The following is a 26,254-nucleotide window of genomic DNA, read 5'->3' on the forward strand; positions in this document are numbered from 1 at the left end:
AGACATGCTTCTCTGTAGTCCTCCCCTCGCACCACAGACATGCTTCTCTGTAGTCCTCCCCCTCGCACCACAGACATGCTTCTCTGTAGTCCTCCCCCTCGCACCACAGACATGCTTCTCTGTAGTCCTCCCCTCGCACCACAGACATGCTTCTCTGTAGTCCTCCCCTCGCACCACAGACATGCTTCTCTGTAGTCCTCCCCTCGCACCACAGACAGGCTCTCTGTAGTCCTCCCCTCGCACCACAGACAGGCTCTCTGTAGTCCTCCCCCTCGCACCACAGACAGGCTCACTGCAGTACTGTGGAATTACAGTTAGACGTTTGTTTGTTTGTTTTTTGCTTTTCTCCATAAAACAGCTTGTGGCAATTACTTCAATTTGATTTCAAAGTTTTTGCTCTGTCTTTCTTTCTCTCTCTGCTCTCGATCTCTTCTAATCAGTTTGTGTGTGTGTGTGTGTGTGTGTGTGTGTGGTTGTCTGTGTGTTTGAGTGTGTGTGTTTGTGTGTCTGTGTGTGTGTGTCTATTTGTGTGTGTGTGCGTGAGCGTTTGTGTGAGTGTGTGTGTGTGTGTGTGTCGCTCCCTCGCTCTCTCTCTCTCTCTGTTGGTCTGCCCTGGCAGTCAGCAGGTATGATGTAACTTGTGGATCCAATTAGGCGTGTGGGAAGAGTGCATGTGGCATTGATCCTGACCCGGGCCCGGCTGAGCTGGCGGTGCCGTTTACGAGAATAGCATTCGTTCATTCACCCCCTGTTTAGTCAGCTGGAGAAGCCCTGTCTGAGCTGAAGTCTGCTCTCCTGTGGTCCCGCTCTCGTACTCTTTCTTTCAGGAGAGAAATCACTCTCTTCCTCACTTTGTCTGTCTTTCTGTCTGTCTCTCTCTCTCTCTCTCTCTTTCTTTCTCTTTCTCTCTCTCTCTCTCATTCTCATCTTTCTCTCTCTTTGTCTCCCCCACCCCCTGATGCATGCCAGTTGAGTTGAACCTAATTCCCAGTCCACCACCACCAGCCAGGACAATAGCTGACTCAGTAAACTCTCCAGTCCGGATTTATCCCAGATCATCTCCAACCGTAGTCAGATATGCCCCAGGAGTGGACTACTGTAGATCTGCCTCAGATATGCCCCAGGAGTGGACTAGTGAGTTGTGCTGTGAGAGGGCAGTGGCGTTGCTGTGGGCAGTGGCGTTGCTGAGAGTTAGTGGAGTTTGCTGTGGGAGGGCAGTGGCGTTGCTGTGGGGAGGGCAGTGGCGTTGCTGTGGGGAGGGCAGTGGCGTTGCTGAGAGTTAGTGGAGTTTGCTGTGGGGAGGGCAGTGGCGTTGCTGAGAGTTAGTGGAGTTTGCTGTGGGAGGGCAGTGGCGTTGCTGTGGGGAGGGCAGTGGCGTTGCTGAGAGTTAGTGGAGTTTGCTGTGGGGAGGGCAGTGGCGTTGCTGTGGGGAGGGCAGTGGCGTTGCTGAGAGTTAGTGGAGTTTGCTGTGGGGAGGGCAGTGGCGTTGCTGTGGGGAGGGCAGTGGCGTTGCTGAGAGTTAGTGGGCGCCCCTACTGGAGCCTGACAGTCTGCTGTCTGCTCTGTCCACAGCGCCTGGGGAAAGCATCAGGGAAAACACTGAGTCTCAGGCGCACAGCTTCCAGTCACGCTGTCTCTCTCTCTCTCTCTCCCTCTCTCGCCCAGGCTGGCTGTCTCCCTCTCTCTCTCTCTCTTTGTCTCTCTCTCTCGCTCCCTCTCTCTCTATCTCTCCCTTTCTCAGGCTGGCTTTTCTCTCCCTTTCCCTCTGACTTTATCTATATCTCTCTCTCTCTCTCTCTCTCTCTCTCTCTCTCTCTCTCTCTCTCCCTCTCTCGCTCAGGCTGCCTGTCTCCCTCTCTCTTTCTCTCTGTCTCTCTCTCCCTCTCTCTCTATCTCTCCCTTTCTCAGGCTGGCTTTTCTCTCCCTTTCCCTCTGACTTTATCTATATGTCTCTCTCTCTCTCTTCCTCTCTCTCTCTCTCTCCCTCTGGCTCTGTTGCTCTCTTTCTTACTCCCTTACTTCCCTTTCATTCTCTTTCTCTTCTATTCTGCCCACCTCTCTCTGTTTCTCTCCATCTTCCCTTTTCTGTCTTTCTATAGCTATTGTCTCCTTTCAGTGTCTTTACACTGTATGCCCGCCTGTCTGTCTGTGTCTCTCTCTTGCTCAGTGGTGATTCTCTCTCTGCCTTTCCCTTTCTTTCACTGAGATCGGTGCCCACCAAACCTCCCCTGTTGTGAGGCGGTGCTGTGGCCTCAAACCAAGCTCATCATGGGCTTTAGCGCTGGGCCTTAGAGGCATGGCAACCCAAGCATGAAGAAAACACTCTTAGATCAGAACATCAACATCGTCAACAAATGAGGTGCCAAGCCCAAGTGAAAATTAGGAAACAAAAAATTAAGACTGCTGTGCTGTATATATATAAATTTAGGGACTTGATTTGACTTGGACTTGTGTGGATATATAAAAGCCAATTAAAACATTTGTTAGTTAAATATCTCATGTGGCCAAGTGGTAGTCACTCAGATTAGCAGAAGTGCTTCTGAAAGACGCTACTGTTTAGTCCCTACTAATGTGAGACTTTGATCGGCACTATTTGGATAAATCAATTTGCGATAAACTTCTGCTGCCTCTCCAAATAAGAACTCGGAAGTATTTCCTGGTTCCTGATGAAATCAAGTGTAAGATGGCATGGTTCTGTAGCTGAAACACTATCCCTTAATCCACTGTCTTCAGTTCCCATACTTCCCTTCCTTCTGGCTTTTTGCAGTTGCTCTGATGCTGCCCCAGTCTGTCCTTACAACTCACAACATTCTACAGGTCCCAGACGGCTCCTGGTTCTGGAGACGGTCAGGCCCCGATCGGTTCCAGAATGTGGTTCTATCTGAGACATCTGAGAGAATCTAATACGGCTTGTATGGGGAAGGAGGTCCCTCAGTGCTTCAGCGCATTTGAAACCACTTTTCTTGCCTTGGAAAACTCCGAAGGGGTTTTATCAGCTCACAAACAGGCCATGTAGACTTTGAAGTTTTCCTAAAAAGTGTCTGCTATAGCCTAATGATTTGGTTTCCGTGACACCGGCCTGTTTTTTTGTTGTTGTTGTTTTTGTTTCCTTTTCCTTTTCTTTTTTTTGTTTCTTTTTTTTTACTTTGGGCATCCAGCCGGCCCGGTCCGAATTGGAGGGTGGCAGGCAGCGGTCCCGCCCAGTGGGCCCCGATTACAGGTTGGGCTAAAGATGGCGGCGCTGCCATGGCCACGGCAGGTCCTGCGGGTACGGCAGCACGTGTTGGCGCAGGCCTCGGGCGCTCAGATGTGGTCAGTTGCATGTGGAAGCGTTCAGGCATTCCTTCCTTCCCTGTGCTGGGCTGCCATGCCTGTGCTGTTGCTCTGATCTGCTTAGCGGTGTGATCCATCCTGTTGTGTCCTGCTCAGTTTCAGGGAAAGTGCACGGCTTGCATTGAGCTGTTGTCCCACCTGGTTACATGCATGATGGACAGCTGGTTGTGCGTATTCTGTGTGTGTGTGTGTGTGTGTGTGTGTGTGTGTGTGTGTGTGTGTGTGTATGTATTCTGTGTGTGTGTGTGTGTGTGTGTGTGTGTCTGTGTGTGTCTGTCTGTCTGTCTGTCTTTCTGTTTCGGTTTGTGTATATGTGCAAGTTTGTGCATAAGTACTGTGTGTGTTAGTGGATATGGTGTGGTCGTTGTCAGTGTGTGTTTTTGGTTTGTTACAGTGTGTTTTGTGAGTGTGTGTGAGAGTGTGCGTATGGGTCTCTGTGTGTGCGTGTGTGTGTGTGTGTGTGTGTGTGTGTGTGTGTGTGTGTGTGCGCACACGTGTGCATATGTGTATATGTTTCTGTGTGTTTATGTTTCCATGTTTTGCAGGCAGCCCTGCTTGAGTCCATCATGCAGAAGTAATGACTTTCTGCTTGCATGCTATTTATGAACAATGGAAATCTCATTATCCCCCTTCATCCTGTGTTTCCTAATTTTATGAAAGTTGTTTATTTTCTTTCAAGAGCTATTACAAGTTCGCCTTAGCAGCTATGCCAGCCACGTCGGAGGGGTGTTGGCGCCTGAGGCCGATGCATACTCGCGGGGGAGACGCGGCGCATGTCCTGGAAGCCCTCTTGACGAGTGTGTGGAAATGTTTGTCTTCGTCTCCCTCCATGCTGCAGGGTCCATCTAAACACAATCGGTCCTCATCACTTTCTCCCACGCAAACTTATCTCATCGCTCCTCTGTTTATTCTCTAGTCCTCTCTTCCTCTCTGTCTCTCTTTGTCTGTCTGTCTCTCCATCTCTCCGAAGCTCTTGATCCTTTCCCTCTCTATCTATCTGTTTCTCTCTCTTTCCTGTTTTGTCTGTGTCTGTCTGTCTGTCTGTCTGTCTGTTTGTCTGTCTGTCTGTCTGCCTGCCTGCCTGTCTGTCTGTGTCTCATGCTTTCACTCTTGCTCTTTCTCTCTCAAATCCTCCCTCTCTCTTTTCTCCCTCCATTTGTCTGGTGTCTGTGGTGGGACTGTGACTGAGTGTTTGGATTGACAGGAGCAGGGAGATGATGTATTGCATGTCACCCCGGAGCTGTGGGTATAACACAAACGACACGAGTGTCAGCGCCCATCAACAACCAACCCTCGCCAGCCTCCCCGATTGCCGTTTCCCACGGCAACCATGCCAGTGCTCCCCTCTAATCTTGCCAACCTCGCATGCCTTCAAACGGCCGAACGACTCTGGCCCAGCCATCCATATCCCTGCACCCCCCCCCCCCCCAGTTCGAATGCCATCTCAGGTCCCATGGTACCCACCGCGAGGAATCTTGACCCACGCCACCCGCCCCAGCTCCCCGCTCCATTGTCGAGGCTGTTAATTGGGTAGTTGGGCGGAGTGCCATGGATGTCTCTATTACATCCTTGACAAGGAGCCTTTTCAGTGTCCACGTCCACAGAGCTGTCTGACCCGAGTCCGCTCGATGAGTCAGAGAGGCGCTTTGAAGCCTTGTGTTTAGACTCACTGTCCTGGACTTGATGCGGTGGCATTTGTTGTTGTCGTTTTTTGTCTTTTTTTTTAATCTTTCTTTCTCTCTCCCCCACCCCTCTTGCCTTCTCTCTCTGGAACGTGCAGCAGACTGTCACAACATCATTAGGGTTCATATTGTCTGTAGAGTTTTCCTTCAGTCAGTTTGTGCTTGCTGTGTGGAAGAAGCTGAATGGGATCTGTGCTTGCCCTCGTCTGACTAGTGTTTTTTTTTTCCAGGCAAACATAAATAAGCCTCACATGGCGGACTGTGTATTTTAAACCAGCTGGTTCGGTCTGTAATATGCCACATGGTCAGTTCCTTTAAAGCTCTGCACAGTCACATAAACTGCCCCCATACGTATTCATGACTGACGAGAGACGCACTCCAGAGCGTCCAACTCCTGCGAGCGGCCTGAAGGGCCTTGTGTAATTATGAGCAAGGCTGTAATTCAGAGCTGGCAGTGCTCTCGTCGCCCTCTCAGAGACGCTCGCCGAAGACCGAACGTCAGCAGAACCAGACCGAGCAGCCTTGCTAAACAAGAAACGAATGGCAGTGTTAAAAGTCTATTTGTTCACTTCTAAAATAGTGTCCAATGGACAAACAGCAGTAAGGCTGACTTGGATCGTGCCTGATCATCTTATAAAGCTTTAAAAGCTCCTGTTAAAGGTTTCTTGGTACACAGAGCTGTGTCCATTTCTGGGATGCCATCCATTCTGGAAGCTTGGTTTTGGTGTAGCTGGCAATTTCATTGTCAGCTGAAAATTCACTGTCAGTTGCGGTTAGTGTTTTATGATTGCCTGAAGGCAGTGATCCCATTCTGAAAGGAAAGTACCGTAAATGTGGTGGCTGATTGCTGGTCTGCTAATAGTCCCAGTTTGATCTTTAGGAGGATGCCATTGTCCAAACCGTTTGACAGGCATTTAACTCAAATATCGAATAGAACACGCTAGAGGACCAAAGAGCTGCAGGATGCAAACCAGACATTAATGTAACTCTCTCTCTCTCTCTCTCTCTCTCTCTCTCTCTCTCTCTCTCTCTCTCTCTCTCTCTCTCTCTCTCTCTCTCTCTCTCTCTCTCTCTCTCTCTCTCTCATTCCCTCTAACACACACACACACACACACACACACACACACACACAATGAGATCCAACCAGTTTCTCTTACAGAATGGCTTGCATACAAACTCATCTTACATGGCTACTTTGATAATAGTGTGTGATTCTTTGATAATAGAGTATATAAATAGCCTGGTCACTTAGTGGTCAGTTGCTGCACTGGTGTAGAGATCTGTGGTCCCTGGAGGCTGTTGACGTGGTTGTGAATGTGTCCTCATGTATGTTCGACTACAATGCACAGTGGTGAGGTGGTGGTCAGAGTTGTGCTGGTGAGGGCAGCCCAGTGGTTGATCAGTGGTTGAGCTTTGGTGAGATGGTGGCTCTGGCATGCAATGTGTGGCCCAGATCCAGGCCAGATCTGCCCCAGATATGGCTGTGGTCTGCAAGGCTTTTTCCTCTTTTTCCCCTGGTCATTCCAGAATTACCGCTAGTGCTATACTGTATCTAGAATTATCATTAGCTGCCATTCAAAACGTTCTCTAGAATTCACTACTACATCAACAATTGGAATTGTTTGAAATGCATACCAGTGGTTGTTGTCTCTATCTATCTATCTATCTATCTATCTAGCTATCCATCTATCTATCCATCTATCCATCTATCTAATAACAAGATATATTACAACAGTGGTGGCAGTGTTAAAGATCAGAAGTGATACAAACAGCCTTGGCAGCGCTAGCAAGCCGGAGCAAGAAGGATGTGTACCATCATTCAATGTGGGCAAAGATGTTGATTCCCTGCCATGGGGTTTGGGTTAAGCCTAATATTAGTTTGCATCGTTAGTGGTGAAGTAGAAAGTATAGCAATCCCATAGTGGTCAATGCTGATTGGTTAAAGGCTTTTCCAGTGGTTTCAAAATTAACCTGAGGTCTGCGCCCATAAGGACGCAATGACTGGAAACCATCCCGAATGGAGTATGGCCAAACCCTATTCATGAAGTCTGTTTTTGTCTGCTTAAATAACACCAGACTACATGGAGTATGTCAGGGGAATAAAGAATTGTTGTTGGATCTTTTGTGTGGGGAGAAGGTGTGTGTGTGTGTGTGTTGATGGGGAAACATGACTATAAACACATTCCTCCCACTAAATTAAGAGCTGCAGTCATCACAGATAATCATTTCCAGTCTCTTAAACTCTCACTCATCAATGATCTTTTGAATTTAGGATAAAGACTCGCCATGCATTTATAAGTACGTGTTTAGTAGTCATAATAAACTTTATTTTCCCATACCGCTCAGCACTGTCAAATCACCATGTGTCCAGACTATGTGCATACATCTGTGTAGTAGTCACAGTAAATGTTAGTCACATGTTAGTAGTCATATGTAAATGTTGTGTTATGTTGAAGTTATGCACTAGGCTATGCACTGATTGTTTTAGCAGAAGCTTTCCATAGCATCTTATAGTACCCCTAGAATAGATGTTCTGTATATTTGACACTGTAGCATGCTACTCCGCTTTCTGACAGCGCCACCACTCACGGAAACCTAGCTAAACACAGCACATTATTAATGGGCCCTGGGCTGCAGTTTCAGAAGTACGCTGCCAGTGTCAAAAAAATTGAAAAGTGGTCGTCGATTGTGGTTTATGAAGTGCGTCAAGAACACATTTTATTGCGCTTTAGAGTGTAGCTCGCCGTGCCGCACCGCATGCGACCAAGCCCTCGGGCGCTCGTACCACCAGGGCTGTGGGTTTTACGAGCGAAACCCTTAACATGAGCGCATGTTAAAAGACGCGCGCAGGCCACTGCGCTTGGAAGTAAAGCCGTCTATATGACCACGGGGGCCCGTGTGAACGGACCGAGGTTGTGACTGCAGCTATGTGTATGTGTGTGTGTGTGTGTTTATGTTGAGCTGCAGAGAGCCTGCGGAGGTTGCCAGAGGCATGGTAACGGTGGAGATAGTCTGTCATTACAGCCATGGCCACAGCCTCTCTCGCTGTCCCACCAGCGGCCGCGCCCTCAGTTGTGGTGGCCATTGATCTCGGTGTGTGGAGCACGTCGTGGGCGCTTCGTATAGGACGGCAGCAGAATGGCAAGCAGCGCCACGATTAGCGAAGAGGGAGAGCAGATACAGAGAGCAGCAGGAAGGAAATTGCATGCACAGTTGGAGCTTTAGAGGCCTGTGTAGGTGTTTTGTGTGTGTGTGTGTGTGCAGATATATTTAATATAGGACAGCAGTACAATATTACTCCTAGAGAGAGAAGGAGATACAGAAAGTAGGGAAAAGAGGAGGGGATCTGACGTGTGTGAAAGCATACAGAATTAAAGAGGTGTGTGTGTGTGTGTGTATGTTTGTGTAAGTGTGATTGATTTTCCAGTGGCCAAGTCCTTGCAGTTGCGTGAATTATGTGACCGAGGTTAACAGGACCCATGCTGAGACATGTGCGCTGCACAGGATCAGTGACCTGACCTTCAATGACCTTTACTGACCCCTGACTTACACCCCATATGACCATAACCAGTGTTCTACCAGATCAATGCTGGCACAGGGACAGGGCTAGTTGGAGGCTAGCACTAGTAATCTCTTCTGTAATGTTCCCAAAATAATGATGATGTCTGGCCCATTTCAAATACATTTCTGAGTAGACCTTGCATCAGGGACAGACTGGGGTGGGGAAATGGGATTGTGCATGCTTGTTTAACAAGTAAATAGGGACAGGTTTTTCCTATCACATGATTTATCATGGGTTCTGTAGCTCATGCAGCTCTGCATGCTTTTCTGTTCCCTTTCTGTGTCAAAGAGTGCTAGCCCTGAAATAAACACGTTGCTGCTGGTGTACTTATTTATCCACTAAAATTATAACCTACACACCAGCAGGCGTCAATCAAGATAATGGGGAACTTGGATGAACCTTTCACTGTAGAGAGCAAACAACTCTGATCTATTGCTGGTGCTAGACCTGCCTATGAATGTGAAATATGTTCAGAAGATAGGCAAGTGTTGAGGTAACACTGCCAATCCTGAAGGCAAAGACCAAAGCAAGCCTATACTCAAGTACTGCATGATTGTCTGTCCTGTCATAAAATGCAATACTGTATATTGATTCATAATACAATAGATAGATAATATATCCATAACATATATGCTATACCTTTGGTTAAAGGTACACTATGCAGGTTTAGGTATTTTTGCCGACTATACAGTAGAGCTCTCTCTAGTGCCGCAATATATTTAGATTTTACTCTGCTGTTGTAAATAGCAAACTTCTCGTGACTTATCCCCCCTGTACACAATGAAAATGCGAAAAAAGAGCTTTATCTACTGACAAGGTAATGTTTCACGATTCTCGTGAGATTGGTCAGGCTGCCGTTCTTGAAGTTGCATGGCTGGTTTTCTCGGTAGCGACTCGTTACGTCTATGGTATGGTAAATGATTCGCCTATTACAAGTTCGTTTACCATCAAATTGGCTTCGTAAAGGTGAAAATCTTGCATAGTGTGCCTTTAACTCATGTCGTGGACTGGTGCAGGTTGTCTGGCATTTGAGCATTGATGTTGCAGATGTAGAGACACCCTGAGCATGGCAAGAAGTGCATGTTGTACAAGAGTCTGGTCAAATTACAGAGAGTGTTGTGTTTCTGATTGTTATTTTTCCTGGAGAGCTGCTGACCTTCAAATTAAGTCTCCTTCCCACAGTCCGAGAGGACATATTCAGATGAGGAAATATGCTGAGCGTGCTGGTGTCCAGCTCCCTCAGTTGATGTTTGCTTTGGAGGACAATTTGCATCATGACAGGAGATTCTGTGCTTACAGTGCCCTTTGCTTGCTTAGAAGGAGGCAAGCTTTGCTATGAATAAACATTGAACGGAAACAAGAGAAGGAGAATGAGTGATGGAGACTTTGTTCGTTTATGTTTGTCTGTGTGGAGGATGGGTTACTGAAAAAGACAAGAAAACAACGCGATCTTCTGGATGATCTGTTTGGAAGAAGGTGCTGCTTTGTTGTAGTCTGTAGAGCTCACACCAGCTGAGAAGACTGAGTCCATCCAAACTCTTCTAAATTGCCCTTCGTCCTTCAGTTTCAGGGGTTTTTAATGTCTCGTTGTTATTGCTGTATTTTGGTGTGCTGTATATTTTATTTTATGAAGTCCTTGTTTTATTATGGTCTTGTACACAGTAAGTGCTAAACAAGATTAGTTTAGATACATATAATTCAGTTACCAGGATGTAACCATTGGTGATGCATGCCATAGTGTGTCATTATATGTTATTACGGGCGTTGTTATATGCTGTAATAAGCTGCAATCGGCGGGTTGTGTCTGTTGTCCAGGGCATGGCCTTCTCTCTGGAGGAGCGGCTGCAGCTAGGCATCCATGGACTGCTGCCCCCTTGCTTCCTGAGCCAGGACGTCCAGCTGCTGCGGGTGCTGCGCAACTACGAGATGAAGAAGGACGACCTGGACAGGTGAGCCCAGAGCCAGGACCACACACAGCACTGTGTCAGCAGCACAGACATGGACTCGTACCGTTTTTTTTTTAATCCTATCTTTATTTTGATTTGCTAGTTTTGATGATTCTCAGAGGAGTGCCTAGTTGTTAGGAATGTTATTCATCATTGGCACCATCAGCTAGTTTGGACATAACACACACACACACACACACACACTGCCTCTTGATTATCAGTTATTAATGCAGCCAAACGTAGCCGTTCCAGCTCCTGTCACACTGTGTGCAAGCATCCTCAGGCTTTTTCCCAAGGCCAGCTTTCATCTCCTCATTCGTCATGTGTGACTAAGCACAGAGGACCCGGCGGGTTCACTTGTTCCTCTTGAGTTCACGCTGGGCTGGGGTGCCCTCTGATGCCATGGTCTCTGGGCACAGCGCCACATGTCGCAGAGTGCCAGCAGGGAAAGATGGCACCAGCGGACAAGGCTATGTGGCTGCGGTCGGCCCTGGTCACTTCCCAGCCTCTTTCCACCAGCCACAGGGCTGGTTGCTATACCAGCCCTCCAAAACAACCATCATTAAAGACTCTAGATGCTGAGTATTTTTCCCATGGCCCTCTGATGTCAATGACATTCCATCTCATAGCGCTGCAGTGTCTTGAACTCTTGGGGTCGCAGTCTGTTTTATTAAGACGTGGACAGTCCTGTCCAGCCTGTCATTATTCTGGGCCTTGTTTTGTTTACATTACAGTCTGTGCTCTTGCTCCCTGGGCTGATTTTGATATTTACTGCCGGACACAGCCGTTTAGAGAGAAGTGACCCATGTCGAAAATATGTGCTATTCATAACTTTCTCTTTGTTTCCCCTTCAAGTGTGCTGTTTGAGATGTTTTGTTCCGGTGTTGAGACTTAGAAAGACTAGGCAGCACGCCAACACTTTCCAGAGCAAATATTTGTTTTGGGAATAGTGCAGAGTTCTAGCCATTCAAAAGAACCCTCTTTTGTTGCCGTGGCACTGATAGGAACCCACCTGTATGTGAGGTAAAGAGACGAACCTTTGTGCAAACAAAGGGATTTCGTTTTTTTCCCCTTTTTTTCTTTTCTTTCTCGCGTCGGACCCTGAGGGACAGAAAATAAACACCAGCGCCTTTGAAAAATCTCCGCCAGTGCGACAGGCGTACAAAGCACTTTGACAAACTGCAGACAGAATGTGAGTGTCTGGAGATGTTGGCTGTCTCATTCTCTGGACTCTAGAGAGGCCTGCAGACTCCAAACTGCATGGCAGGCAGGCAGAGAATATCAGACTTTCCCTCTCACAGCCAGTGATGGATGCAGTGATGGACACATTCGGGATTGGATTCAGCTCATCTTTGAGAAAGGGGTCAAGAGAGAAGGGCTTGTGACTTAGTTCCAATAACTGCGCGTGGTTCACTGACTCATCTTTGCAATTGAGTATTTATAACGTTGTGGTGTTGACACTGACTCACTGTGAGTGCATGCCAGAGGGAAATATCAGAAGCAGACAAGCTGAGTGAGTGGGGCTGAGTGAAGGGGCTGGGAAAACTGATGGAGGGAGAGAGAGACATGGTGGGAGTGGAAGAGAGAGAAAGAGAGGAAGGAGTGAGTAGAAACAGGGTGAGAAAGTGAGATGGAGAGACAGAGAGAGAGAGGAAGATAAGGAGTGAGTAGAGACAGGGTGAGAAAGTGAGATGGAGAGATAGAGAGCGAGAGAAAGAAAAGGAGAGAGTAGAGAGGGTGAGAAAGTGAGATGGAGAGGGACTGAGGGAGTGGAAGAATGATGAGGGATGGTGGAGAGAGAAAGAAAAGTAGATGGAAAGAACAACAGAGAGATAAACAAAGAGAGAGATAAACAAAGAGAGAGAAGGAGAAACAGGTCAGGAGTGGGGTGGGGTTGAAAGAGGCCTCTGCTGCCAAACCCTGGGCGTAGCAGCAGCAGTGTGTGTGTGTGTGTGTGTGTTTGTGTGTGTGTGTGTGTGTGTGTGAGAGGGGGGGGGGGGCAGTCTTTTTCCCAGTGTGCTCAGTTTCACACACTTGTTACCACAGCCAAAACACTTCATGTTAAAAGGCTGCCTGTACGCTCACTCCCCTCCATGCTATGACAGCCACTCCGGGCCAAGAATGGCAGCCACTAGCTCCTCCAACAGAGCTCTCTATGGACCGAATGCCACTGAATGCCTACAACCACCACCACTGGAGTCGCTTTAACAGAGCCCTCTCTGGGCTCACTGCCACACGATGCCAAGACACATGAGCCCTATAGCTGCTTTAACAGAGCGCTCCATGGGCTGACATTCTACCTCATTATCGGGAATTGGATTCCGGAACTTCAAGTCTGGTTTTGTGGCCCACTCAGAAACACATTGGGGTTCTGTAGAGGACTGCTGTTCACAGCTTGTAAGTTCTAGCAGGGTTTCATAATACTGCAGCAGGGGAACCCCTTTAGTGGGTGTTTTCCGTCTCTCCCTGCTCCAGAACACCTGTTAGGGGTTTGCTGTGCTTTTCTAATGGCCCTCATTTGTCAAATCTCCTAGGGCTGGACCAATCAAAACCAACATTAACGAGTTCACTTGAGTGCACTAGATGGGTATGGGAGAAGCAGAGCCCGTTACGTAACGTAAAGGTAATGTTTGAACATGCCTTATTGGCAATTACTTCATTGGACTATGATGTTAACTTGTTGGTGAGGACAGTCTCTCCATACAGTGCTTTTGGAGTATCTGAATATTCTTGGGTTGCTTTCCTGTGTTTTTGAATCCAGGAATTATGATGCAATGGTAGGATCTATAATGCTGAACCTTTTTTGTATAGCCCGAAATAAACTATGAAGATGTCGTATGTTGACATGGCCTTGAAGGCAGAAATAAAACCGCATCTGTGAATGATCCAGTGTTCCGTTGTGTTACAGTCGATACACAGTGAAGCTAACGGCTACGCATAGAGTCTCTGAACTTAGAAGCATACGCAGCAGAAAAGCCTGTGCATTAGTTTGATGACAGTGTGATAGGAACATAGCTGTTAGGTTCACATTGGGAGGTTTTTTGAGTGACTACTTGGGAGGTGCTATTTTTATTTGGAAAGATATTGTAAACACCTTCTATCAAATCATCACCATGGCAGGAGTAAGGTGTGTGTGTGTGTGTGTGTGTGTGTGTGTGTGTGGTGGGGAGGTAGGGGTGAGGAGGTGGGGGGCATGTTTTTCATTATCTAAACAAGTGGGACATTATACTCTGGCTCGCATGGAAAGTTTTCAGTGTCATGAATAGAAAGGTGACGTGGCTCTTGTTAATTCGGCTCGTATGCAAACTCTCATGCCCTTGACTGTTTCGGCTGCAACAAGGCGCTTGTGTCTGAGATCTCTGAGGGCTTTTCTTTGTTTGTGTGCCTGTGTGTGCCTGTGTGTGCCTGTGTGTGCCTGTGTGTGCCTGTGTGTGTGTGTGTGTGTGTGTGTGTGTGTGTGTGCATGCTGTATATTTTTCCAAGCGTAACATAAGCAACCAGAAACCCTACCCAGCAATTAACATACAACATGCAGCCATCAGCACGTGGTCACTTACAAATGAGCCCTTGGGATCCTCTCACCCTCAGCCTCTCGGCCTCCTCCGTCTCCTGTCATTGACCTGGGCTGTTTCTGACCCGGCCTGTCTCTGGCCTGTCCTGCTGGCGGCCCCATAGCCTGTGGGTCCAGCAGTCTGTGTTTACATGCCTGCCTCGTCCCCGACAGATAAGATGGACGGGCGCTGGACGCTGGAATCTCCCATCTGGCTCAGCTGGTGTCGCGGTGCTTGTCTTTCCGCCCGCCGCCTCTCTCCGTCGCGGCTCTCCCTCTCGCTCTGGACACTCAGACGGTCGGCGTGGAATAACAGGCTGTCAAAACACACGCCATCAGCCTGTGTCTGTTCCGCAGATCACATCACCTCGAGCATATGGACAGACGACAGTGTTGTTTAATGCTGCAGTGTTGCTAATCCTGCTCTGTACGTGTACGTACACATGTTGTAGATCTATTTACATACACATGCTGTAGATCAGTTCTTAACTGGTCTGGCTTTGGGATCCACAATTTCCCATGTTCATGAAGACACGACCCATATATATTTTATAGCGTTCAAGACAACAGATTTGGTGAGCTACATGCTAAGAAAGGCGAAGTGCCTGTAGGCCTATTTGTTTGGAACATGCTGTTTGGCATTACATTTGTGAAGTCTCCAACTCCTGATGTCACCTTAAAGTACTTGACAGGTCTGTCTTTGACAGGTGTACTTTATTATGAGGCATTTTCACTCATGTTCCAGCAATTGTGAACATCGCACACTGTGGATTCTGCACCATTTCGTCTCAATTTAAGTCTATTTGAAATGGGCGATTTCTTCTCTTTTTTTAACCACAAGCTCCGCGACCCACCCAGAATGGTTCCTCGACCCACTTTTGGGTCCCGACCCACCAGTTAAAGGAGAATTCCGGTGTGATATTGACCTAAAGTGTATTGAAACATGATACCGAGTGTGAACGTATGTCTCATAGCCCATCTCGGCTTGTCCCCTGCACTCCAAAATCTGGCGCTAGTTAGCCGATGCTACCAACAGCTTTTTCAATAGTGGTGCTTCGGCATCGGGCTAGCCATGCAAATAAATCCCTGTTTTACACCCATTTACGAGGCTCAATGTATCTCCACACTTCATTGGTAGACTTCCGAGGGCCCTGACATTTAAAACGAGACATTGAGAACTTTGAAAAAGCACTGGTAGTTTACTTACAAGACGATTTATACAGACAGTATCTTCACGAAGTTTAGCGTTTGCAGCCATCTTGAATTTAGTCACGATAAGTCGAGCAACGAGTAAGAATGAACAGGTATGATAAGGGATCAGATTCCAAAAATAATTTAGGGGAAATGCATGGATTCCAGTTGCTGCTACTGGAAGAAACTGGAATCCATGCATTTCCACTGAATTAATTTTGGAATCTGATCCCTTATCATACCTGTTCATTCTTACTCGTTGCTCGACTTATCGTGACTAAATTCAAGATGGCTGCAAACGCTAAACTTTGTGAAGATACTGTCTGTATAAATCGTCTTGTAAGTAAACTTCCAGTGCTTTTTCAAAGTTCTCAATGTCTCGTTTTAAATGTCAGGGCCCTCGGAAGTCTACCAATGAAGTGTGGAGATACATTGAGCCTCGTAAATGGGTGTAAAACAGTGATTTATTTGCATGGCTAGCCCGATGCCGAAGCACCACTATTGAAAAAAGCTGTTGGTAGCATCGGCTAACTAGCGCCAGATTTTGGAGTGCAGGGGACAAGCCGAGATGGGCTATGAGACATACGTTCACACTCGGTATCATGTTTCAATACACTTTAGGTCAATATCACACCGGAATTCTCCTTTAAGAACCACTGCTGTAGATCTATTTATAATCATATAGTCATTACACATAAAACTGTCATTCAGCACATGATGAATGCTAGATAGTGAGAGTGGTACAGGATGTCTTTAAACTCACACATGGTTCCTCCTCTTTTCTCTCTCCTCTCTCTGTTTGTCTTCCTCTCCCTTTGTATCCCTCTCTACCGCTCACCTCTTCTCATTTGCTCCCTTCATCTCTCTCTCTTTCTCTCTCTCTCACACTTTTTCTTCTGTTCTCCATTTCACTATCCCTTTTCCCATCTCTTCCTTTACCTCCCATTTTCGTGAACCTTTCTTCTGCCTTTCATTTTCATCCTTCCACTATTCATGTACCCCTTCACCCCCCCCCTCTTTTCTCTCTCCCCCTCTCTTCTCTCTCCCTCTCTTCTCTCTCTGCTGTCCATCTCCTCAGGTATGTGTTTCTGATGGGGCTCCAGGATCGCAACGAGAAGCTCTTCTACAGGGTGCTGACATCAGACATCGAGCGCTTCATGCCCATCGTCTACACCCCCACCGTGGGCCTGGCCTGCCAGATGTACGGCCTGACCTTCAGGAGACCCAGGTCAGTCACACAGACACGTCCATGAGTTCTCTCCTCTCCACTCCTCTTCTCTCCTCTCCTCTTCTATGCTCTGCTCTCCTCCTCTTCTCTCCTCTTCTATGCTCTGTTCTTTTTTTCTGGTTTTCTCCTGTCTTTCCCTACACAGTTCAGACTTTAGGGTCCTCTGTTTGGCCGAGCCCTGACTTGTATCTCCAGGTTATTTAGCGCATGTGTCATCACATAATTTGGTCGCAAGGCAATAAAAACCTAACTCCTGTGGAATGTAAAATCACATGTGTGTGTGTGTGTGTGTGTGTGTGTGTGTGTGTATGTGTGTGTGTGTGTTGGATGGCGTGTATCTGATAACTCTGTGCCAAGCCTGATTGAGGGGGGAGTAGACCATCTGTCAGATGAGGAAGGTAGCAGCTCTGCTGCCAGTATAAACACTACCTGATCTCAGAGAACATGCCTGGAGCAAGGCGGACAAACGAGCCAGACTGGGTTGGCCTAGTGTTGGTCTGCGCTCCGAGAGAGAAACAGTTGATGTTTACCACAGGTGCTGGTCCAGAGCAGACTGTAAATATCACCAAGGCCAGCGCGAGTTTTCACTGGAGGTGACGGGGGAGATTCAATGATGTGTGCACTCCGTGGCCATGAGGTCTGCATAGACTCCCACTCTCTGTCTTTGTCTCTGTCTCTTCTACCTCTCCTCTCTCCTCCTCTCCTCTCTCCTCCTCTCCTCTGCGCTGCTCATCTTCCTGTTTGTCTTCCCATCTGATAAGCTGAAGTTCCCTGACACACACACACACACACACACACACACACACACACACACACACACACACACACACACACACACACTCCATTTGCTCCATGTTCCTGATGTTTGTGTCCTTGCTCTCTCTGTGACTCTCAGGGTTTCTCCATACGCTCCTGATGTTTCTAGCCCTCCACATATTCCCACTCAAAAAAAGTGAGGACGTTTGTAGGGAGGTGTAAATGCTGGATTTTTTACATTGTATCCAAGAAGTTTACAGACCTGGAAAAGATCTTCGGTATATTTTGGGAGTTTGATATGTGCGCACACACACACACACACACACACACACACACACACACACACACACACAGAATTTGCACGGCATCTCCCTCTTGTCCTCATGACAGAGAAGAATGTGGAAAATATGTCTTTCACCTATGACATTGTTCTGTAAGAGTAACCTTATATCCATGCCGGTGTCCCAGAATGCAGTGGAGGAGAATATGCTTCCAGCAGCTAGGCTGTGATTGGTAGAGAGGTTTTTTGGAACAGGAAACCGAGGCTCCACGAGGTTCTGATTTACCAGTTCTTCAGCCAGCCATATGAAGTGTTGATATATAAAGTCTGCTCATCAAAGGCAGAGAAAGGACCTGAAGATGCACCACTATGGCAATGGTGTTAAATTAGCATTTTTCTTTTTTGATTTATCTTTACATATGTAACCTGCTTACACCATTATTGGTGCACCATTATTGATGGATCTGGTTAATATTTTTGTGTGTGTGTGTGTGTGTGCTTTTTTGCTTGTGAGTGTGTGCTTTTGCTTGTGTGTGCATGCTTGTGTGTGTGTGTGTGTGTGTGTGTGTGTGTGTGTGTGTTTGTGTGTGTATGCGTGCTTTTTTGCTTGTGAGTGTGTGATTTTGCTTGTGTGTGTGTGTGTGTGTGTGTGTGTGTGTTTGTATGTGTGTGAGACTAAGCATGTGTGCTTCTGTGGGGGGACCACCTCAGTTGAGTTGAGTAGCAGTCTTAGATAAGCACGCTAATCGCTGCCTTCCAGGTATAAAGGCCGCTGTGTTGGAGGGCTACTTACTGGCTTCAGTCCACCTTAGCCAGCCATGTGTAATCTGCCCTACGCACTACGCAGTCTAAACGCCCCCATTATTTACTCTTACCAAGAGGTTGGAGGTCACACCCCATTAAGGTCCATTAAGTGCTAAAACTGAGGCGCTTTGCTAATCTTTAAGTGGGCTAGTAACAGCCCCAGGGCAGATAAAGAAAAGAGCTCAGTCACTGAATCACACTTTTCGAGTTATTCACACCTATCAGGGAATATGCTTATGAGCCTAAAGGCTGATCATTTAGCACTATGAGCAACCTACTTGTTCTGTTTAATTAATCAATCGGTTTGTTAGAAAAAAACAAAAACAACAACCACCGTTGGGCTTTCGAGAGCCTAGTTACTGGTTTCTAAGAACCACTCAATGGACAGGCTGGGACTCTTGCGTGTCAAGATCTGGTAGACATCCATCTTGTTAATAATGACAGATTGTTATCGTTAAACTGAAGCATAACATGGCTGGAGTTTCATAGGTCAAAGGTTAGTGTGTGTCGTCTGCCGCCAGCCTCCATTCCACAAGGCACACTCCCAGACTGCCCCACTGCTCCAGGCTGTTGGGCTGCTGTTGCTGCTTAAGCTTAATTTGCGCAAAGCATTGTGTGTTTGTGTTTTATTTTCTTTTTAATTGTGACACACAGACACTGAAAGAGGGTCAGTGCTCTGCACCACATGAAGAGATGAACAGAAGCAGCTGATTTCACAGCAAAATAACTTTTCAAATTCAAAATAATTCCCATGATTCAACGCCTGACAGTGAAAACGAGAGGGTGACAGTAGCTGAGCAGTGAGCATACTGCTAAAAATCAGTCCATTCTAGCCCTGCACATATGGCTCTATTGCTAACATGCCTGCTACATAAATGCAGTTTGACGTACAACGAGATGACAGGTTTGTCTTCAGACGCCAGCGGACGGCTTGGATGCACCTCACTTTCACCTGGTTTCCACAGCCCATGGTACCTCTCCTAAGCGGAGTCATAAATCAAAGTGTGTGTGTGCGCCTTATGTAATAACATGGGTCACACTGACAAGAGAGGCAGTTCTGTAGTTTGCTTTGAAGCTCCGAGATAATTGATAGGCAAGCCTGTGAAAACATCATTACAGGGGCTGCTCCTGTGGAGGCCTCTTGGGGGTTTGCTGGCTTGCAGTGGCCTCTGTGTCGGATCACTAATCTACTACAACCAACTGCGATAGAGGGAGCCACCGGCCTTTCATTCTGTGTGGATTACAGAGGAGGCCTGTCGACGGGACATCAGCTAAATGTCAACAGCACACCTCCGTTATGATAGTGGCAGGATGAAGCATGGCTTAATTAACTGAAATGGGTTGTGTTAGAAGAAGAAAGCCTGTAGTGTAGGTGGAGGGAGAGGCCAAGGTTGTGACCCAGTAATGACATGGTGGGCTTCTGGATCAGTCCCATCTGTGCTGATTAGGGCGCACATGCTAAAAAGAGTCCAGTTTAGAATGCTTCACGGTATGGAAACAACAGTTGGCCCACACACTGCGCTAGAGTGTGTAAGATGAGAGTGTAATTAGGATGGATGCGCAGGCTGAGTCAACCGTCCCCTTTAATCTCCCCTTTCAGATGAGTTTTGAGGACCTTTTTTAACAATTGGGCTCTCGTATCTGAGGGCTGTTGGCCGTCGGTCGGCCGATCCACGAGCCAGAGTAAGCAGTGGAGCACAATTCCTCCTCTGGTTTTACAGCTGTAACCACTGTCTCAGACACGGCAAGGGAACATGAGGCAGGAGAGGAGCACCATGAGGTTGGCAGGAGGAGATACAAAAAACAACAATGGGACAACAATGGGAGCAGCCCCGGGGCTAGGTGCAAGCACATGAGCTACTGTAAGTCAGAAATGTACACCTTTGCAGATGTAGACAAGTAGGTAATACCGTCATAGCAGTCCCATCCACACATATTGTAACGATTCTGTAGCTGGTTGAAAGTTATGTTTCGCAGCTGAGCACAGGAGAGACGTGGGCCGTCACAATACACACATACAGTATCCACACACACACAGACAGACAGACAGACACAGACACACACACACACACACACACACACACACACACACACATACTTACAGTGCCAGTGCAAGGTCATTTGAGGCAGTGGAGTTCCTCTGGAGGGAACTGCAGGGCCAGGTGACAGGTGGAGTTCCTCTGAAGGGAACTGCAGGACCAGGTGACAGGTGGAGTTCCTCTGGAGGGAACTGCAGGACCAGGTGACAGGTGGAGTTCCTCTGGAGGGAACTGCAGGACCAGGTGACAGGTGAAGCCCAAGAGTGGAAGCCCATCTAGCTTCCCTGCTCCAGCTGGGTCCTCGTGTCTGCAGGCTTTGCTGTAGGTGAAGCAGGCTACCAAAGTGATCCATTCGTTTTGAGTTTTGAATCTTCTCGCCTATTGTCGTCCTCTTGGCTCAGTAAGGGCTGCCCTGTCCCCCACTCCCCTGAGTGTGTGTAAATGAGGTGTGCTGAAGGTCGAGCGCTGTGCCCGTGCCAAGCCTCATTCCGTTTGTTTACTGAGCATCAGCCTGCTGGCCATGCACCTGAACAGCAGCCACCTCAGAGATGTTTGGATTTCCAGCACTCTGGTTCGCATTAGCGGCGGCTTGCGTTGCATTGTCTCCAACGCAATCCAAGAACGCACAGATGTTATATTGGACCTCGCGTGCACACACTCCCACATAGACACATACAAAACACAGACACAGACACAGACACAGACACAGACACAGACACAGACACAGACACAGACACTGACACTATGTTGAAGCTTACGGGCCCCTGGAGCGCCGTATGTTTGACTTGGTCTCTCCAGGTCCCGGCTGCCTTCATTCAGAGAGATGCAGACTTGAAACACAGGCACTACAAATATATAGCACTATGGTAGGCCTATGTGTTTATGCGCGTGTGTGTGTGTGTGTGTGTGTGTGCGCGTGCCTGCGAGTGTGTATGATTGAAAAGCGAGTGTGTAGCTGCTGGTGTGTTTGTACGAGACAGATTGTGTGTGTGTGTTTGACCTCAGTAATGTAGCTCTGTGGTTATGCCATTAGTGTGTGATGGTGTTGGAGTGCTCACTACCGCAGGTGTGGCAATGAATCTCTCTGTCACACACACACACACACACACACACACACACACGCACGCACGCACACACACACACACACACGCAGACACACACACACACACACACACACAGACATTAGACCACATTCACTCGCACACACATACACACACACACACACACTCACACACACATTCTTGATACATCAAGCACACAGCTGAATTTTCCTTCCAAACAAGTCAGTGGAACTGGCTTGCAGCACACAAATTCCTTTTTTTTTGTTAAATAAATTTCTTTTATTTATAGAAAAAAGTAGGGGCACTATAAAACCTGAGTGGGAAAGGCCTGGAGCCATTAATGGAGTTGCCCCCACTGGCAAGGACTCTACTTCCACCACTTTATTGTGTGTATATTTTTACGATGTTATTTTACAGATTTCTTTTTTTCATTTGGTGGAATTATTTCTTCTACCGACACCGGGTGTGAGGTAATGAGATTAAGAGATTGGGAATTTAGGAGTGCAAATAGAGTTTTTATGTCTCTCATGGTAGCGACATATGAATGGTGGGGATGAAGCCTTTAAATGGTTGTGAGCCGTGCGGCCGCCGAGGGGTCGCTCAGTGGACGTAAGTGTGTGTATAGGAGCCCGTCCAGCGTTGTGAAGCCCCGCAGGGTCATCCCCAGGTACACCGGCTGACATGCTCGGGCCCGGTCTGGACTATCCCATCCTCCGCAGTGGTTATGATACGGGTTAGCACGCCAGCGCAGGGTACAGCAGCGTATGATGACGCATGAGACGAGGGGCCAGTGGTGGAGGGCAGTTAATGAGGCTTGTTCTGAGTATGAGGACGAGGGGGATGGAGTCTCACACATGAACTAGCCTAAAGCCTGTCGTGTAGCCTGTGGAAGCATTGCCCTGACTCGCCTGTGTTCGCACTGATGATCTAACTCATTCTGTTCTTTGCAAAATGATTTGTGCATGTTATCAAATTTGCCTTAAGGGGGGATACATGGGTTTTTGACCAATGTTGTTGGTCAACAGTTCTATGATTGGATCATGACAATTTGTCTGCTGGTTTAAAGTAAAAATATCAATGGGAATGTGCCTGAACAGCAGTACTCAGGAACACTGCCCGGCAACATTGTTCAAAAAGTGGCCTTGTGGATCAACAGCTTCAGTTCACTTTTGCTTGTTGTCCAAGTTTTCAGTGACCTTTGGTTACCTTAGTTACACTCATACTGATCAATTACGTCCTTAGCAGCACTTTGGTGTCTTTGGCATCTTTCAGACTGTTTCTCTCTGTTCATACAAAACAGATCTCTCTAAAAACCCTCTAAAATATGGAACCAACAAATGCTCTTAGGAGTTGTCACAGTCATGCGATGTAAATCTGAGATGTGAAAACCTTTTTACTGCACATGAAATAAAAACAGTTGTGTGATGCAAACCAGCTGATCGAATCGCATGTGAATTCTTGTAGCCCTGGCATGGACCAGAGTTTGCCTTCGCCTACTCATAATGTCACATCAATGCTTTGCATGCATGAGTTCAAATGAGTAGACTTGGTTGGTGGAAAACTCCTGCGTAAGCTTACGCTTGCCATGACCCGCCCCCCCCCCCTCCTGTCCCTGGTGTCCCATGGCAGCCAGTGGCCATCAAGTTCATCGTCCAGATGTTTTAATTCACCGTGCGCCGGGTTTGTGCACAGTCCAGATGTGGCACTCGGTGGTTGGCCCTCCAGATGTGTGTGTGTGTGTGTGTGTGTGTGTTTTTTTTTTTCTCCCTTTCTTTTGCGCACTGAAGTTTCCGTGGCTGTGATCTCAGTTTGTGCATGCGTGTAGATGGTAATGAATTGTTCTAGGTCATTGGGGTTGATGGTGGTGCCCTGGGACATTGCCACCTGTGCTCCACCCTAACTGATTACTGGTGCATGATTTTGGGCACGGCTAGCATCATAGCCCAGCTAGCTTTATTAGATGGAGTGGAAACAGTGAGAACTCTGTGTAGGTGCTGCGTAGACTTCATTCTTCATGAAATTGAAAACTGTGGCACACTCTGATATTACACAGATTAATTACATACATTAAATGAAGTCCATATAAACACACCAGTGAATGAGTAGTAATACAAAGAGGCTGAGGCTGGTTAAGAGTTAAGAATGACTGGTGCAGAATCACTCAGAAACAGAAACAGAACAGGCAGCCACGCCTTGTTTCCGTTAAATTTAAGACTGCTCCTCTCTTGCATCTGTGGTCTACATTGTGCATGGCAGAAGCTGGGAGAAGTTCTGGCGGGCTTATTGGGAACTTACTGTAGTAGCAGTGTTTGATTTGGTTGGTTTATTTAAAAAAGGCGCAAGGAATGACTAATGTTCTGATGAATTTATCTTTATCTTTATCTAATATCTTTAATTAGCCCATGTCTTCCATTCACGTAGGCCTACTTGAATTCTTGCCGTTATCCATACAGTAGGGATGTCTGGTGTTGGTGGAATAAGAAAACTGTAAACAATTTCCATATTTGTAGAAGCCTTGTGATGGGTTGGGAAGCCAGGAAGTAGGGGAAAGGGTTTTCACCATAGAGAGTTAAAGAACTGGACACAGCCACCTCATATGACTTCAACAGAGACAAGTGAAGTCAATTTGAACCCCTTTTCCAGGTGAAGCCTTATTGTACTGCGCATTCTCAGTGTCAGTTGAGTAATAACCTGTGATGTTAAGCAATGGACTGAAACACAGTAAGTAGTCTGGTAGCCGCACTAGGAAAATTGATAACGTGCAGAGTGATACGAGTTCGAGAGCAGCTTTTGGTAGGTGATTTGTTCCGATATAGTGCCAACCCAACAAAACATCACTTAATTGTTTTTTTTCCCTCAATGCTTTCCTAAATAGCTTACCCGTGGACTTTTCCTTAGACTGCCTTCGAGTTTCTTATCCAGAGAATATGGTTACTTCTCTCATGTGCTTTCAGTCGCATGTTCATGACATCATTTTAGCATTGATTTGCATAGCAAAGAGCCGTAAAGTGAGCTACAAGGCATTTATGCCAGTCACACAATGGTGTAATTCTCTGGAAATAGAAATGGTTCATATGAAGGCTTAAAACGCTTCAGATGTAAAGTTATTTGCTGTTAAAGTGATGAAAAGAAATGAACGGGAATGCTAACTCCAGGTAAAGCCTTATTAGCCTCACTGTACGTACACACCGCTGCCGACTTGAGCTTCCAAAGATTCAGGAAGTCATTCATTTTCAATGGAAGCCGGCTTCTCTCAGCTACAAGAAGCAGCAAATCCGTCGGGGTTGCGTTTTGGGCGTCTTGAGCGACTTGGTAGAAAGTTGGTCAACTTTATGGTAATGAGCTATGAGGATCAGCAACCAATCGGACCGCCTTTAAATAAAGTAGTAAGATAGAACATGATCGAACGTAGAATGCTGCCACGTCAGAGCGGCCAATGTGTCCAAAGCTTCCCTGTACAGTACTTTTTTGAAGAGTCCTTGACAGGGCGACCCGAGCTTCTTTGGAAGCTCAAGTTGGCGGCGGTGTGTATACGTACAGTCAGAGCCTCCTATAGGTGGTACGCTTTCCGAACGTTCGCTTACCCCCTTGGTTTTCACATCAGAATGAACAAGGCTGTTGTTTATGGTGCGGAAGCATCTAGATATAAGCAGTGGAGGTTCGGATTCATTGAGAGCTGGGTCATTGAAGGACATGCCAGTGTTTGCGTATTACACCTTTTTAATAGTAGCCAGGATTGGTCTGTTTTTTTAGCCTGATCAATATCTGATTTTGCACGCCTCATTGTTTAAAGCGATTTGATATTTGGGCGGCTTTACATATAAAGTCTGAGATGAAACTGCAGCTTCTGCTAACATGTAGGAATTGACCATTGATCTGAATGTTGCAGATTCGATGATTCGGATGGTTGCTATATCCTCTATTAAGGTGTTCTCCTTAAGGGTTTACTAAAGATAGTAGTTTATAAAATATTGTATTTACCGTTACAGATGGTGGTAACGTATGATAGTGATTTATAAATGAGAGCAAAACGTAGCTTAGAACAGTTAGTCCATGGTGATGTATCACTAAAGCACCAGGGCGTTTTGGGAACACCATACTTGCTCCCTCCATCACTGCAGTCACATAAACTTGTCAGCGGATATTATGTAGGGGATAATGTACTGTAACCTGCAGTTAAGGAAATTACATTCTGACAGAACGAACAGCATTCAATTCAATGGAACTTCCAGCAGCTCCCTTAAGAGCCGTATAATAACTAAACTGCTATTAGTTATCATGTCAGTAAATGTTCAATGACATGACTGGGTTAGAATTATGCTATAAGCCCTAACCATATAGCATTAGGCATTTTGAAATCTGTCTCAGTTATGTCAGAAGCCCCGGTAACTGACAAATCTTTTCTGACATAGTTACTGTCAGCTTTTATGGTGTAAGGTTAAACTCCAGCTCTTTGAACGGAAAGATAACCTCAAGACCATAGCTTGCATTTTTTCCATTTCCTTTTTAACTTTCACTTGGAGAGGAACGGAATGACCGCTGCCACATACCAGCAAAATTGCCCTGTCGTCATCCTCCATTTCTCTCCATATAAGGGATTTATAGAGGCCAAGTACACCATTAGCGGTGATTAGCCTAATTGGAGACTATGCTTTGTAGCTAGCGACAGCAGACAGTGCACCTCAGATTCCAGAGCAGATGGCACCAGTGACATGAAGCAAAGCTGCACCTGTGTTAGTGCGGCTGGAGATAAAGCCAAGCCATCAGAGGGAACTATGAAAAGCATGGCCGCGCATAAACGCACTCTTCACCTGGTCTTTGC

At 46.8% G+C, this 26,254-nt stretch overlaps 1 protein-coding gene across 2 annotated transcripts in view; it reads left to right on the forward strand.

Moving 5' to 3' along the window:
- Window positions 1-26,254, forward strand: part of me1 (malic enzyme 1, NADP(+)-dependent, cytosolic) — a 108,506-nt gene that overhangs the window by 28,786 nt on the left and 53,466 nt on the right. For both annotated transcript variants that reach the window (XM_042106510.1, XM_042106509.1), the window contains exons 2-3: window positions 10,393-10,526; window positions 16,343-16,492. In XM_042106510.1, coding sequence (XP_041962444.1) covers window positions 10,393-10,526; window positions 16,343-16,492 — 284 coding nt within the window. The remainder of the gene's footprint in view (window positions 1-10,392; window positions 10,527-16,342; window positions 16,493-26,254) is intronic.

This window comes from Alosa sapidissima, chromosome 10 (assembly GCF_018492685.1).
Source record: "Alosa sapidissima isolate fAloSap1 chromosome 10, fAloSap1.pri, whole genome shotgun sequence".
Lineage (NCBI taxonomy): Eukaryota > Metazoa > Chordata > Actinopteri > Clupeiformes > Clupeidae > Alosa > Alosa sapidissima.